Source organism: Schistocerca cancellata, chromosome 9, assembly GCF_023864275.1.
Source record: "Schistocerca cancellata isolate TAMUIC-IGC-003103 chromosome 9, iqSchCanc2.1, whole genome shotgun sequence".
NCBI lineage: Eukaryota > Metazoa > Arthropoda > Insecta > Orthoptera > Acrididae > Schistocerca > Schistocerca cancellata.
The window spans coordinates 13,362,419-13,375,547 of record NC_064634.1 but is presented as its reverse complement, the minus strand read 5'-3'; the positions used below and the strand labels follow the sequence as shown (position 1 = coordinate 13,375,547).

The window sequence follows — 13,129 nt, the reverse complement described above, 5'->3', positions numbered from 1 at the left end:
ATTTGGCTAGTTTTTCGCATTCTCTCACAGCTAAAAATTTTTCCCTTTGACGAATTGTGATTCCTCAGATATCAGTGAGACAAGTCAGAGCTTATTAACGATTATTAGTATCGAAATAATTACTGGAATTTCAGCAAAAGCTCCGTTTTTGCGCGGTTTCTGTCTGAGTCCGCAACTACATCTGGAAGCTCTCAGGTTCCCTCAGGGCAGTCGGTTGACTGAACGTCTGCTCCCAAAAAACATGAAAGCCTGTAGGACAGGAAAACAACACACTGTGAACAGGTGTGTGTGGTCCAGCCGGTTTTGCGGGCTAACAGCAGTAAGATGGAGACGTGACACAATGGCAGAAACGAGCTAACATGTACGGTCGTGCTCACGACTACGTCACGAATCAAGTTTCTTGATTTGTTGGTGTATCAACGGGGTCCGTCCAACGTGTCGACAAGTCGGCTGGGTCCAAATCCAGCGAATACGGTGGGTGATCGAGGACTGTGATCCATTTGTTGGCCAAATTCTCGTGCACGATCTTCGCTATTTGGGCTACGGTGTCGTCATGGAAGTGCAACCAGAAATCTTCCTCTCGGTATTCGGGTCTAATTCGACGAATTCTCGACTGCAAACGCTGGAAGACTCTGAAAACTTGATGTCGCGCCACTGCTCCGCTGCCATTTTCCGACGAGTGTCACACACGTACCTACTGTAACATTCAGGGCCACGATGCCTGCTGTGCCCACACAGGTGTTGCTGAAATTTCAAGGATAGTACGCCGCACCTCGCCATAAGACGGCACTGCAGGTTGGAATTTGACATAAGCAGTCCTAAGGGAACTGGGACACGCTGTAGCTTAGTCTCAAGGAATCCTTACGTTTTCGTGTTATGCTTATTTGATGAAAATGGAGGAGGGACTGTTCGAGACCATTTCAGCAATGTTATTGTCCGCAGGACACTCCCTCACGCTCTCGTGATGGGGAGCACCGTCACGCTGATCCAAACTGCCATCATCTCCCAACTGTTGCCCTACTGTGCGCCTAACGCAATGCTGTAAAATGTGTTCGCATCCTTCCGAATTTTTGCTTAACGGGCTCACTCCCTAACAACGAGAAACGCCCCCATACCGTAAGACCAACTCCTCCACACTTCACTGTTGGCACTCCACATGACGGCAAGTATCGTTTTCCAGGAATTCATCAAATCCAAACCCTACAGTGGCTTTGACAGGTTACAGCGTGACTCATCAGTTCAAATCACTCGTTTGCAGTCACTCACTCTTTACACCGCCACAAGCGTCGCTTAACGTTGACCACAGCACTGCTCGAGCACTGGACCCCATTCTTTTCAACTCCCTAGCTACACTAGCTGTTGCACTGCTGGTAGCACACTGGAAGTCCGGAGTTCGTGTGATCTATTACAAACACCCTCTGCAATACTCGACGATCCTCGTCGGTCAGTACGCGAAGTCTGCCTGGTCTGTGGTTTTTTCTTCGCGTTTCAACTTCACAGTCACATCACCGACAGTCGACTTGGGGAGCTTTAGAAGGGTTGAAATATTCCTGACGTATCTGCTGCTGCTCAGGTGACAACTGATGGCTGGTCGACTTTGAAATTCACTGAACACTACCTACGTACACACTCTGCTGTTGCTGGCTTTCTACTGACAGCACAGTACTCGCCGCCTCCGTTTGTAGTCGCGGATCCGCTTCTCGTGACATCTGGTGGACAATTCCACTCTAGATAGTGGTCCTCGGATATTTTTGCTGAGACAGTGCATACTAGAACTCCTCCTGTCTCCTCCTCTCTCTCTCTCTCTCTCTCTCTCTCTCTCTCCGTCTTTCACACATCCACATCCACTTCGATAAACTGAGTAGCGGAGAGTTATAGAACATGTTGTTCCATTTGTAATATTGTGGGTAGAGCAAACCAAAGACTGCGATTCACTGGCACAACACTTAGAAGGTGCAACAGGTCTACTAAAGAGGCTCCTTACACCACGCTTGTCCGCCCTATCCTGGAGTATTGCTGTGCGGTGTGGGGTCCGCATCAGGTGGGACTGACGGATGACATTGAAAAAGTACAAAGAAGGGCAGCTCGTTATGTATTATTACAAAATAGGAGAGAGAGTCATAGACATCATACGTGAACTGGAGTGACAATCATTAAAACAAAGGCGTTTCTCGTTGCGACGGGATCTTCTCATAGAATTTCAATCACCAGTTTTCTCCTGGGATTGCGAAAAAATTCTGTTGGCACCCACCTACATAGGGAGAAACGATCATCACGATAAAATAAGAGAAATCAGGGCTCTGTGACGTCTCCACAGAGAAATCAGGGCTCGCACAGAAAAATTTAAGTGCTCGTTTTTCCCGCGTGACGTTCGAGAGTGGAACGGCAGACAGCTTGAAGGTGGTTCATTGAACCCTCTGCCAGGCACTTTATTGTGAATAGCAGGGTAATGACGTAGATGTAGATGTAGATTTGTACATACGCTGTGTATGACTATCAGTGCTGTGTCTAGATGCTGTGTACGGCGCGATTGTAGACACAATACGTGAGCAGTCTGTCGTCAGGTATGTAGCACACATAGCACCGGAGGCAACGTTTACGTATGCATAAATCGTGGCATACATTTTCCACACAAGTGTCACCCAAATGGTCATCATGTAACCTCCGCAGAGCCGTACGGGGAGAGTCACTGGGGTCACATCAGCACCGATCTGAGTGTGTGGCGCTGGGAAGCCATTCCTGGCAGTACTGAACGGAGGCAAATGCGCAGCACGTGCTCCGTCAGCCGGCCACCCGTGTCGCAGTTCTTTGTTGACACCTCGACGCAGCACTCAGCCGGAGGTGTGGGCCTGCGCACGTACCCACTGGACAGAGCAGCAACGGCCAGCGCAGTTAGTGTGGTTTCAAGACTCTCCGTTTCAGTTGCATCGGTCTGATGGACACGCGTGAGTCTGACACACGTTTCATGAGATAGTGGAGCCTGCAAGTCATAACGTTTATTCACTCGATAGCTGTCAGGTCGCATTGCCTGACCACAGGGACCAATGATACACTCCTGGAAATGGAAAAAAGAACACATTGACACCGGTGTGTCAGACCCACCATACTTGCTCCGGACACTGCGAGAGGGCTGTACAAGCAATGATCACACGCACGGCACAGCGGACACACCAGGAACCGCGGTGTTGGCCGTCGAATGGCGCTAGCTGCGCAGCATTTGTGCACCGCCGCCGTCAGTGTCAGCCAGTTTGCCGTGGCATACGAAGCTCCATCGCAGTCTTTAACACTGGTAGCATGCCGCGACAGCGTGGATGTGAACCGTATGTGCAGTTGACGGACTTTGAGCGAGGGCGTATAGTGGGCATGCGGGAGGCCGGGTGGACGTACCGCCGAATTGCTCAACACGTGGGGCGTGAGGTCTCCACAGTACATCGATGTTGTCGACAGTGGTCGGCGGAAGGTGCACGTGCCCGTCGATCTGGGACCGGACCGCAGCGACGCACGGATGCACGCCAAGACCGTAGGATCCTACGCAGTGCCGTAGGGGACCGCACCGCCACTTCCCAGCAAATTAGGGACACTGTTGCTCCTGGGGTATCGGCGAGGACCATTCGCAACCGTCTCCATGAAGCTGGGCTACGGTCCCGCACACCGTTACGCCGTCTTCCGCTCACGCCCCAACATCGTGCAGCCCGCCTCCAGTGGTGTCGCCACAGGCGTGAATGGAGGGACGAATGGAGACGTGTCGTCTTCAGCGATGAGAGTCGCTTCTGCCTTGGTGCCAATGATGGTCGTATGCGTGTTTGGCGCCGTGCAGGTGAGCGCCACAATCAGGACTGCATACGACCGAGGCACACAGGGCCAACACCCGGCATCATGGTGTGGGGAGCGATCTCCTACACTGGCCGTACACCACTGGTGATCGTCGAGGGGACACTGAATAGTGCACGGTACATCCAAACCGTCATCGAACCCATCGTTCTACCATTCCTAGACCGGCAAGGGAACTTGCTGTTCCAACAGGACAATGCACGTCCGCATTTATCCCGTGCCACCCAACGTGCTCTAGAAGGTGTAAGTCAACTACCCTGGCCAGCAAGATCTCCGGATCTGTCCCCCATTGAGCATGTTTGGGACTGGATGAAGCGTCGTCTCACGCTGTCTGCACGTCCAGCACGAACGCTGGTCCAACTGAGGCGCCAGGTGGAAATGGCATGGCAAGCCGTTCCACAGGACTACATCCAGCATCTCTACGATCGTCTCCATGGGAGAATAGCAGCCTGCATTGCTGCGAAAGGTGGATATACACTGCACTAGCGCCGACATTATGCATGCTCTGTTGCCTGTTTCTTTGTGCCTGTGGTTCTGTCAGTGTGATCATGTGATGTATCTGACCGCAGGAATGTGTCAATAAAGTTTCCCCTTCCTGGGACAATGAATTCACGGTGTTCTTATTTCAATTTCCAGGAGTGTAGTTGCACGCTAAGTAGGTGTTCTCTCAGGCCATCCTCATCACTTTCTCCCATTAGAGCAGCTCGATGGAAACGCTGTCTTTCTTCTTTGATTGCACGCAGGTGCCTTAATGGACAGTCCAGTGAATTCACGACCACGGTTGGCTTCGGCCCTACTCCCCCACCCAGATAACACGTTCTTAACCTGATCGAACAGTCCACCGGTGTACTGCCGGTCCACAGTGTCCAGTGGGCGCGGTATTTCGGCACCAGAGGTGGCGCCATCGTCAGGTGCGCTGACCCCGTGGACGGAGCGGCTCGCGGGGGCAGAGGGGACGTCAGTCGGCCACGCGCCCTCAGGGGCTCAGCACCTGACGACGGCGAAATCTCTGACGCCGAAATATTGTGACCACTGGGCACTACGATCCCGCAGTGCACCCGTGGACTGTTCGATCAACAAATACGCCCAGAGAAACTGAAAAAATGGTTCAAATGGCTCCGAGCACTGTAGTACTTAACATCTGAGGTCATCACTCCCCTAGAACTTAGAACTACTTAAGGGGCTCCGGAACGCCCTATACATGCAATGTCAAAATAACACTTATAAATTACATCTTTCCTCACAAAGTATTTGAGGTAGGAAGTTGAACTTTTTACAGATTATTTATTGGAATATGGGCTACAACTTAACACACGGATTTTACAAAATTTTAGTTCAGTTATTGTTGTTGTTGTTGTGGTCTTCAGTCCTGAGACTGGTTTGATTCAGCTCTCCATGCTACTCTATCCTGTGCAAGCTTCTTCATCTCCCAGTACCTACTGCAACCTACATCCTTCTGAATCTGCTTAGTGTATTCATCTCTTGGTCTCCCCCTACGATTTTTACCCTCCACGCTGCCCTCCAGTACTAAATTGGTGATCCCTTGATGCCTCAGAACATGTCCTACCAACCGATCCCTTCTTCTGGTCAAGTTGTGCCACAAACTTCTCTTCTCCCCAATCCTATTCAATACCTCCTCATTAGTTACGTGATCTACCCATCTAATCTTCAGCATTCTTCTGTAGCACCACATTTCAGAAGCTTCTATTCTCTTCTTGCCCAAACTATTTACCATCCATGTTTCACTTCCATACATGGCTACACTCCATACAAATACTTTCAGAAATGACTTCCTGACACTTAAATCTATAATCGATGTTAACAAATTTCTCTTCTTCAGAAACGCTTTCCTTGCCATTGCCAGTCTACATTTTATATCCTCTCTACTTCGACCATCATCAGTTACTTTGCTCCCCAAATAGCAAAACTCCTTTACTACTTTAAGTGTCTCATTTCCTAATCTAATACCTTCAACATCACCCGACTTAATTCGACTACATTCCATTATCCTTGTTTTGCTTTTGTTGATGTTCATCTTATATCCTCCTATCAAGACACTGTCCTTTCCGTTCAACTGCTCTTCCAAGTCCTTTGCTGTCTCTGACAGAATTACAATGTCATCGGCGAACCTCAAAGTTTTTATTTCTTCTCCATGGATTTTAATTCCTACTCCAAATTTTTCTTTTGTTTCCTTCACTGCTTGCTCAATATACAGATTGAATAACATCGGGATAGGCTACAACCCTGTCTCACTCCCTTCCCAACCACTGCTTCCTTTTCATGCCCCTCGACTCATAACTGCCATCTGGTTTCTGTACAAATTGTAAATAGCCTTTCGCTCCCTGTATTTTACCCCAGCCACGTTTAGAATTTGAAAGAGAGTATTCCAGTCAACATTGTCAAAAGCTTTCTCTAAGTCTACAAATGCTAGAAACGTAGGTTTGCCTTTCCTTAATCTTTCTTCTAAGATAAGTCGTAAGGTCAGTATTGCCTCACGTGTTCCAGTATTTCTACGGAATCCAAACTGATCTTCCCCGAGGGCGGCTTCTACTAGTTTTTCCATTCGTCTGTAAAGAATTCGTGTCAGTACTTTGCAGCTGTGGCTTATTAAACTGATTGTTCGGTAATTTTCACATCTGTCAACACCTGCTTTCTTTGGGATTGGAATTATTATATTCTTCTTGAAGTCTGAGGGTATTTCGCCTGTTTCATACATCTTGCTCACCAGATGGTAGAGTTTTGTCAGGACTGGCTCTCCCAAGGCCGTCAGTAGTTCCAATGGAATGTTGTCTACTCCGGGGGCCCTGTTTCGACTCAGGTCTTTCAGTACTCTGTCAAACTCTTCACGCAGTATCGTATCTCCCATTTCATCTTCATCTACATCCTCTTCCATTTCCATAATATTGTCCTCAAGTGCATCGCCCTTGTATAGACCCTCTATATACTCCTTCCACCTTTCTGCTTTCCCTTCTTTGCTTAGAACTGGGTTTCCATCTGAGCTCTTGATGTTCATACAAGTGGTTCTCTTATCTCCAAAGGTCTCTTTAATTTTCCTGTAGGCAGTATCTATCTTACCCCTAGTGAGATAAGCCTCTACATCTTTACATTTGTCCTCTAGCCATCCCTGCTTAGCCATTTTGCACTTCCTGTCGATCTCATTTTTGAGACGTTTGTATTCCTTTTTGCCTGCTTCATTTACTGCATTTTTATATTTTCTCCTTTCATCAGTTAAATTCAATGGTTCAAATGGCTCTGAGCACTATGGGACTCAACTGCTGTGGTCACAAGTCCCCTAGAACTTAGAACTACTTAAACCTAACTAACCTAAGGACATCACACACATCCATGCCCGAGGCAGGATTCGAACCTGCGACCGTAGCGGTCGTGCGGTTCCAGACTGTAGCGCCTTTAACCGCTCGGTCACTTCGGCCGGCTCAGTTAAATTCAATATTTCTTCTGTTACCCAAGGATTTCTACTAGCCCTCGTCTTTTTACCTACTTGATCCTCTGCTGCCTTCACTACTTCATTTATTGAAGATGATTTTTTTGAATTGTAATGTAAATTCACAACATTTGTTTGCAATTTTTTATTTATATATTCAAAAATATACAGTTTTTTGGAAAAAGGTTGTGTTAAATTATGCAGAAGGTACTGTGTAACATTTACTGAAAGTTTGAAACAAATATGTTGGGAAGATCCTTAGAAAACATGTAATTAGTATGAGAAAATAAAAGTTTTGGGAATCGAGCCACACAGATTGGATTAACTTTTTAGTGCATTCCAGGTCCATAGGATGGATTATCTTCATCCTCTGCAAACTCCTCCTCCAGCTTCCTCTTGTTCCTCTTCCTGTTTACTCTTGCTTGTATTTCTAGACTCTTTACAGCCCTGTCTGCAGCCCGAAGGCGTTCGTTGTCTAAAGCAAGCATCGCTCGTACCATCTTAGAACCTATCTTCATTCCCATATTTCTAAATACCTTGCACCTTACAATGTTGCCATCATAAACACCAAAGTGAAGTGTTTCTATTCCAACAAATACAGTCTTGGGGATTCTCGACCATATAACACTATTTACACTTTTATTGGGGTTTTGAGTTTTTCCGTGAATACACTTTTTCAACAGTTCAGGTGCTGCTAAGTCTCTGAAAATAGGTTTAGCCACAACACATACTTTATCTCACATCACTAAAATGTACCTGATGAACACGGACGTTAATAATAACACCATTTGACAGCAGTTTAACAGCGCCACAGTGGGTCACGCCCATGTAGAACACATTTCTAAAAAAATAGTTGTAGTCTTCGGAATTGAATAAATTATATATCTATTAAAAGGTAATAGTCTGCAGATTCAGAAAACGCAAAAAAGTAAAAATTGAACTTTTCATGATTTTCAGCCTTTCCGGAACCCCTTAAACCTAACTAACCTAAGGACATCACACACATCCGTGCCCGAGGCAGGATTCGAATCTGCGACCGTAGCGGTCGCGTGGTTCCAGACTGTAACGCCTAGAACCGCTCGGCCACATCGGCCTGCTATAGAAACTGAAGACTCACGTTCTTACCTAATAGAACATTTATGGTTGATGTCGGTACCCGAGTAAGTCTAACGAACCAACTGTGGTCAGTGGCGCAAGGTGCGAAGATCGGTATTTCTACAGAACGATTTCGACACGTAGAGGGCATGCCTCGACACGATGCTGCAATTTTTAGCGACGACGGAGGGGCAACCAGCTACTAACATCACATTCAACGCCTTTCCGACTTTCGGCCATGTGTGTATTGTACTCGATCTTGCCTCCTCGCAACTTTCACACGTAAACCAAAATATTCGATTCTGCGTAAACTGCGGCGAGGCTTAGGTAAAGTTTTTAAATTTTCTTATTCAAATTACGTAGTTTTCATCTGAAGATATCTCTAAACATACATTATTCATATCAATCTACTTCGTAATATCGATTTTGTACTATGAAAATTACTAATCACAATTATCAACTTAAATGATCTAAAAGAAATTTACAGTAAACGTAATATTGTTCTGCTTCAGTTTACATACAAACAAAATTTTTGTTTTTCATTATATTGTCAAAATTTGTAAAGTTTGTTATTAACCGTTAGCCCTACTAATCTTCACGTAACTATTTTCAGAAAACAATATATAATTAAATCTGGAAAACAACTTCGATTAAGACAGTCACGTTAATGCTAATTTGGATTGTATCCTGCTCTAGAAGGTACTGGAAGCTAGAATCTCGACATGTGACGTAAATTTGGCACAAAGTGCGCCAGAGCAGCGTGAGACAGGGCCAGAATTGGATCGGGTAGCGTCAGAGTCCGTTTGGCATCTATTGAGTTTTGCACATGTTATTTTCTGATCGATTATGTTCTTTGTATGGCTCAAGCAAGCAGCACACTGTATATCTGAAAAGTGTCAAATATGAGATGGCAAATTGTGTTTGAAAAACATGAAAATAAAAGAAGAAAATGGTTAAAAGCAAGGTCCAGCGATTTGTCATTTAAACGACCCGAGACAAAATCTTTTCAATAGGTTATACAGTAACAAAGGAACCAGCCCTGACGTTGAGGCCAACTTTACAGGATAAATACTATACACCTGCAAATATAACGCATTTGCTCTTACTATACAGGGTGAGTCACCTAACATTACCGCTGGATATATTTCGTAAACCACATCAAATACTGACGAACCGATTCCACAGACCGAACGTGAGGAGAGGGGCTAGTGTAATTGTTTAATACAAACCATACAAAAATGCACGGAACTATGTTTTTTAACACAAACCTACGTTTTTTTAAATGGAACCCCGTTAGTTTTGTTAGCACTTCTGAACATATAAACAAATACGTAAACAGTGCCGTTTGTTGCATTGTAAAATGTTAATTACATCCGGAGATATTGTAACCTAAAGTTGACGCTTGAGTGCCAGTCCTCCGCTGTTCGATCGTGTGTATCGGAGAGCACCGAATTACGTAGGGATCCAAAGGGAACGGTGATGGACCTTAGGTACAGAAGAGACTGGAACTGCACATTACGTGCACATGCTAACACCTTTTTATTGGTCTTTTTCACTGACGCACATGTACATTACCATGAGGGGTGAGGTACACGTACACACGTGGTTTCCGTTTTCAATCACGGAGTGGAATAGAGTGTGTCCCACTGGAAACGCGTCGACATATGTGGTATCAGCATGATGGTGCACCTGCACATTCCGCAATTAACACTAGGCTGACCCTTGACAGGATGTTCGACGGGCGTTTCATAGGACGTGGAGGACGCATAAATTGGCCAGCCCGTTCTCCTGATCTTACACCTCTGGACTTCTTTCTGTGGGGTACGTTAAAGGAGAATGTGTACCGTGATGTGCCTACAACCCCAGAGGATATGAAACAACGTATTGTGGCAACCTGCGGCGACATTACACCAGATGTACTGCGGCGTGTACGACATTCATTACGCCAGAGATTGCAATTGTGTGCAGCAAATGATGGCCACCACATTGAACATCTATTGGCCTGACATGTCGGGACACACTCTATTCCACTCCGTAATTGAAAACGGAAACCACGTGTGTACGTGTACCTCACCCCTCATGGTAATGTACACGCGCGTCAGTGAAAAAGACCAATAAAAAGGTGTTAGCATGTGCACGTAATGTGCTGTTCCAGTCTCTTCTGTACCTAAGGTCCATCACCGTTCCCTTTGGATCCCTACGTAATTCGGTGCTCTCCGATGCACACGATCGAACAGCGGAGGACTGGTACTCAAGCGTCAACTTTAGGTTACAATATCTCCGGATGTAATTAACATTTTACAATGCAGCAAACGGCACTGATTACGTATTTGTTTATATGTGCTGATGTGCTAACAAAACTAATGGGGTTCCATTTAAAAAAACGTAGGTTTGTGTTAAAAAACATACATCCGTGCATTTTTGTATGGTTTGTATTAACCAATTACACTAGCCCCTCTCCTGACGTTCGGTCTGTGGAATCGATTCGTCAGTACTTGATGTGGTTTACGAAATATATCCAGCGATAATGTTAGGTGACTCACCCTGTATATTTTAACGTTGTTTAAACTGTGAGATATTTACTACAACGTAATAACTGTGCTACGTAATACACGAACTGCAAATTAGGGAGTGCATTGTAGAACACAGAAGAGTTATGACTACGTTACACGCGGTACTGCCTACGGATTGATCTGATCCCACACAAAATTTATCTGGTTACAATCGACAGACGCCTGTAAACGTCTCGGCGAGAACTTACCGCTGTACTCCGCAGGGTCGACGCTGTGATTGAAGCTGCATCGCGCGCCGTCGCCCAGCTCCGTGGGGGGCAGGATGTTCGCCGCTGCTGTCTGATTCTCGGGCTGAGAAGTCACCAACAGCGCGATCGGGAAGATGGGAGACGTCGAGTCGTCGCACGTGATGGTCGTCGACACTGCCAGCGCCACCTGTCACGACAAGGCACATGTCCACACCTCATGTCGTTTGTGTTCGACACGCTTGTGCACCTCCTGCACGTGCATTTAGATCTGTACTCCACTGTGCAACACACCGTCGATTATCACGAGCTGCTTCCAAGTCTCGGATCTGAACAGTGGTGCGCACAGTATGGCGAAACTGTGTAGGCAGGCCACCGGGGACACGACTGGAGTCCTAGTGAGAGCCTCCGAATGCGAGGGTTCCCTGGGATGGCAGTAAACTGAATGCTGCAAGTGGCTAGTGAGTGGTAGTTTTACTGTATGCAAAGGCACAGTAATGGTGAGACTGTCCATGATGGTACCTGGTGATCACCGTTTACCTACTTCTGTCCTGGAGTTTGCGACCGAACCGCTGAATCTTTCCATCAGTAAATGGGGTATGTTCTCCACTGACTCGGTTGTTTTAACCCCCTCCACTGACGGAATGACCCACTTCCCAATTCCGTATGTATAAAACCAATACGGACTTGTAGCTGTCACGCCTTTGCGCTTACTGCTACGTATTTTAACTGTAAATAGCTCAGTCCCAATGGTAAGAGGCAGTAGTGAATTCACGTAGTTAATATTTGAATCCAGCACAGCTGCCACAAGCTCAGCTCACTTTTACTCCACTCCTACCCTCGCCATTGCACCACATTAACTAGGTGCTACGTGGAACTTGCTAAATTCACTTGCGTATACATTTTTGACCGTTACTCGCCAGTATTTACCTAATGAATAGTACACTCCTAACCGGACTATTTCCCTAAGAGCTGTGATGATTGAACGGGTTCGATCCACAGCCTACAGTGCCCTACAGTTCACACGGTAACACTGCCTACCTGACCCACTTAACTTGGTAGTGAGCTTATGTATCCAATCACCACTGCTAGCAGCAGTGGATAATCCTATCAGCACGACGAGAGCAGCAGACTTACCGTCGAATCCTCCTGAAAATACTTATAACTACGGTCGCCAGCTCTGAAGGAGCAAAAGAATAAATCAATTTTTGGGCTCGTTTCAAAGTGAAATGGCTTGAGTTGAATTTAAACTTAATTCTGAATATTACTATTTCTGATCATTCTAGATGATTCTACAAAGCAAATACTCTCTCAATTTCTGTGAGTTGGCTTGGTAATTACTACCAAGACAGGTTATGCAACTTCGGTTAACAAAATTCTATCCTTCAACTTATTTAATGATTTTGGATATTACTCTTTGGAACATTGATACAGAATCAGTTAAGTGACTTTACTTGAAAGGTTGCTCAGAAAAATTTAAGTAACTGTAAATAGGCGACTCATTCTGGTGTGACCATTGCTCTTTTCAACATTCTTATACGCTAAAGTATTCTACAACCAAAAGAATTGTAAATGAAAGAGGCGATGGTGGCCTCAGTCTGATTTCACTATACTATGTTTGAGGTTACTACACTTTACAATGAACAACATGCGTCGTAATTTTACTCATTACTATATTCTGTCCTCTGCACTTGCATAAAAGAAAACTGGTATTCTCCTTTTACATGTATACAAAGTTCGACTTAACAATTGCAAGCAGTCTTGCCTTGGGTAGACGTGTCGGTGCTGGTGGTGAGATGCATGTGGCTAACGCAGCACTTCACGCCTCATGCCCTTAATGGCGGCTGGAACTACGAGCCGTAGCACTCGTATAAGCTACTGCACGTCCGCCATAAATTCTGGGCGCAGGAACTCTTACAATCAGCCCCAGTGGCATAGAGGCGGCTTCGACAACCATTCGTCGCGTTCTACTCCACAAACGGCGACGATATTCGCCTCTTCGC

At 45.9% G+C, this 13,129-nt stretch overlaps 1 protein-coding gene across 25 annotated transcripts in view; it reads right to left on the bottom strand.

The window, feature by feature from the left end:
• LOC126101588 (mucin-3A-like) overlaps nt 1-13,129 on the bottom strand; it is a 400,051-nt gene that overhangs the window by 98,138 nt on the left and 288,784 nt on the right. For all 25 annotated transcript variants that reach the window (XM_049912245.1, XM_049912250.1, XM_049912247.1 and 22 more), the window contains one exon: nt 11,130-11,316. In XM_049912245.1, coding sequence (XP_049768202.1) covers nt 11,130-11,316 — 187 coding nt within the window. The remainder of the gene's footprint in view (nt 1-11,129; nt 11,317-13,129) is intronic.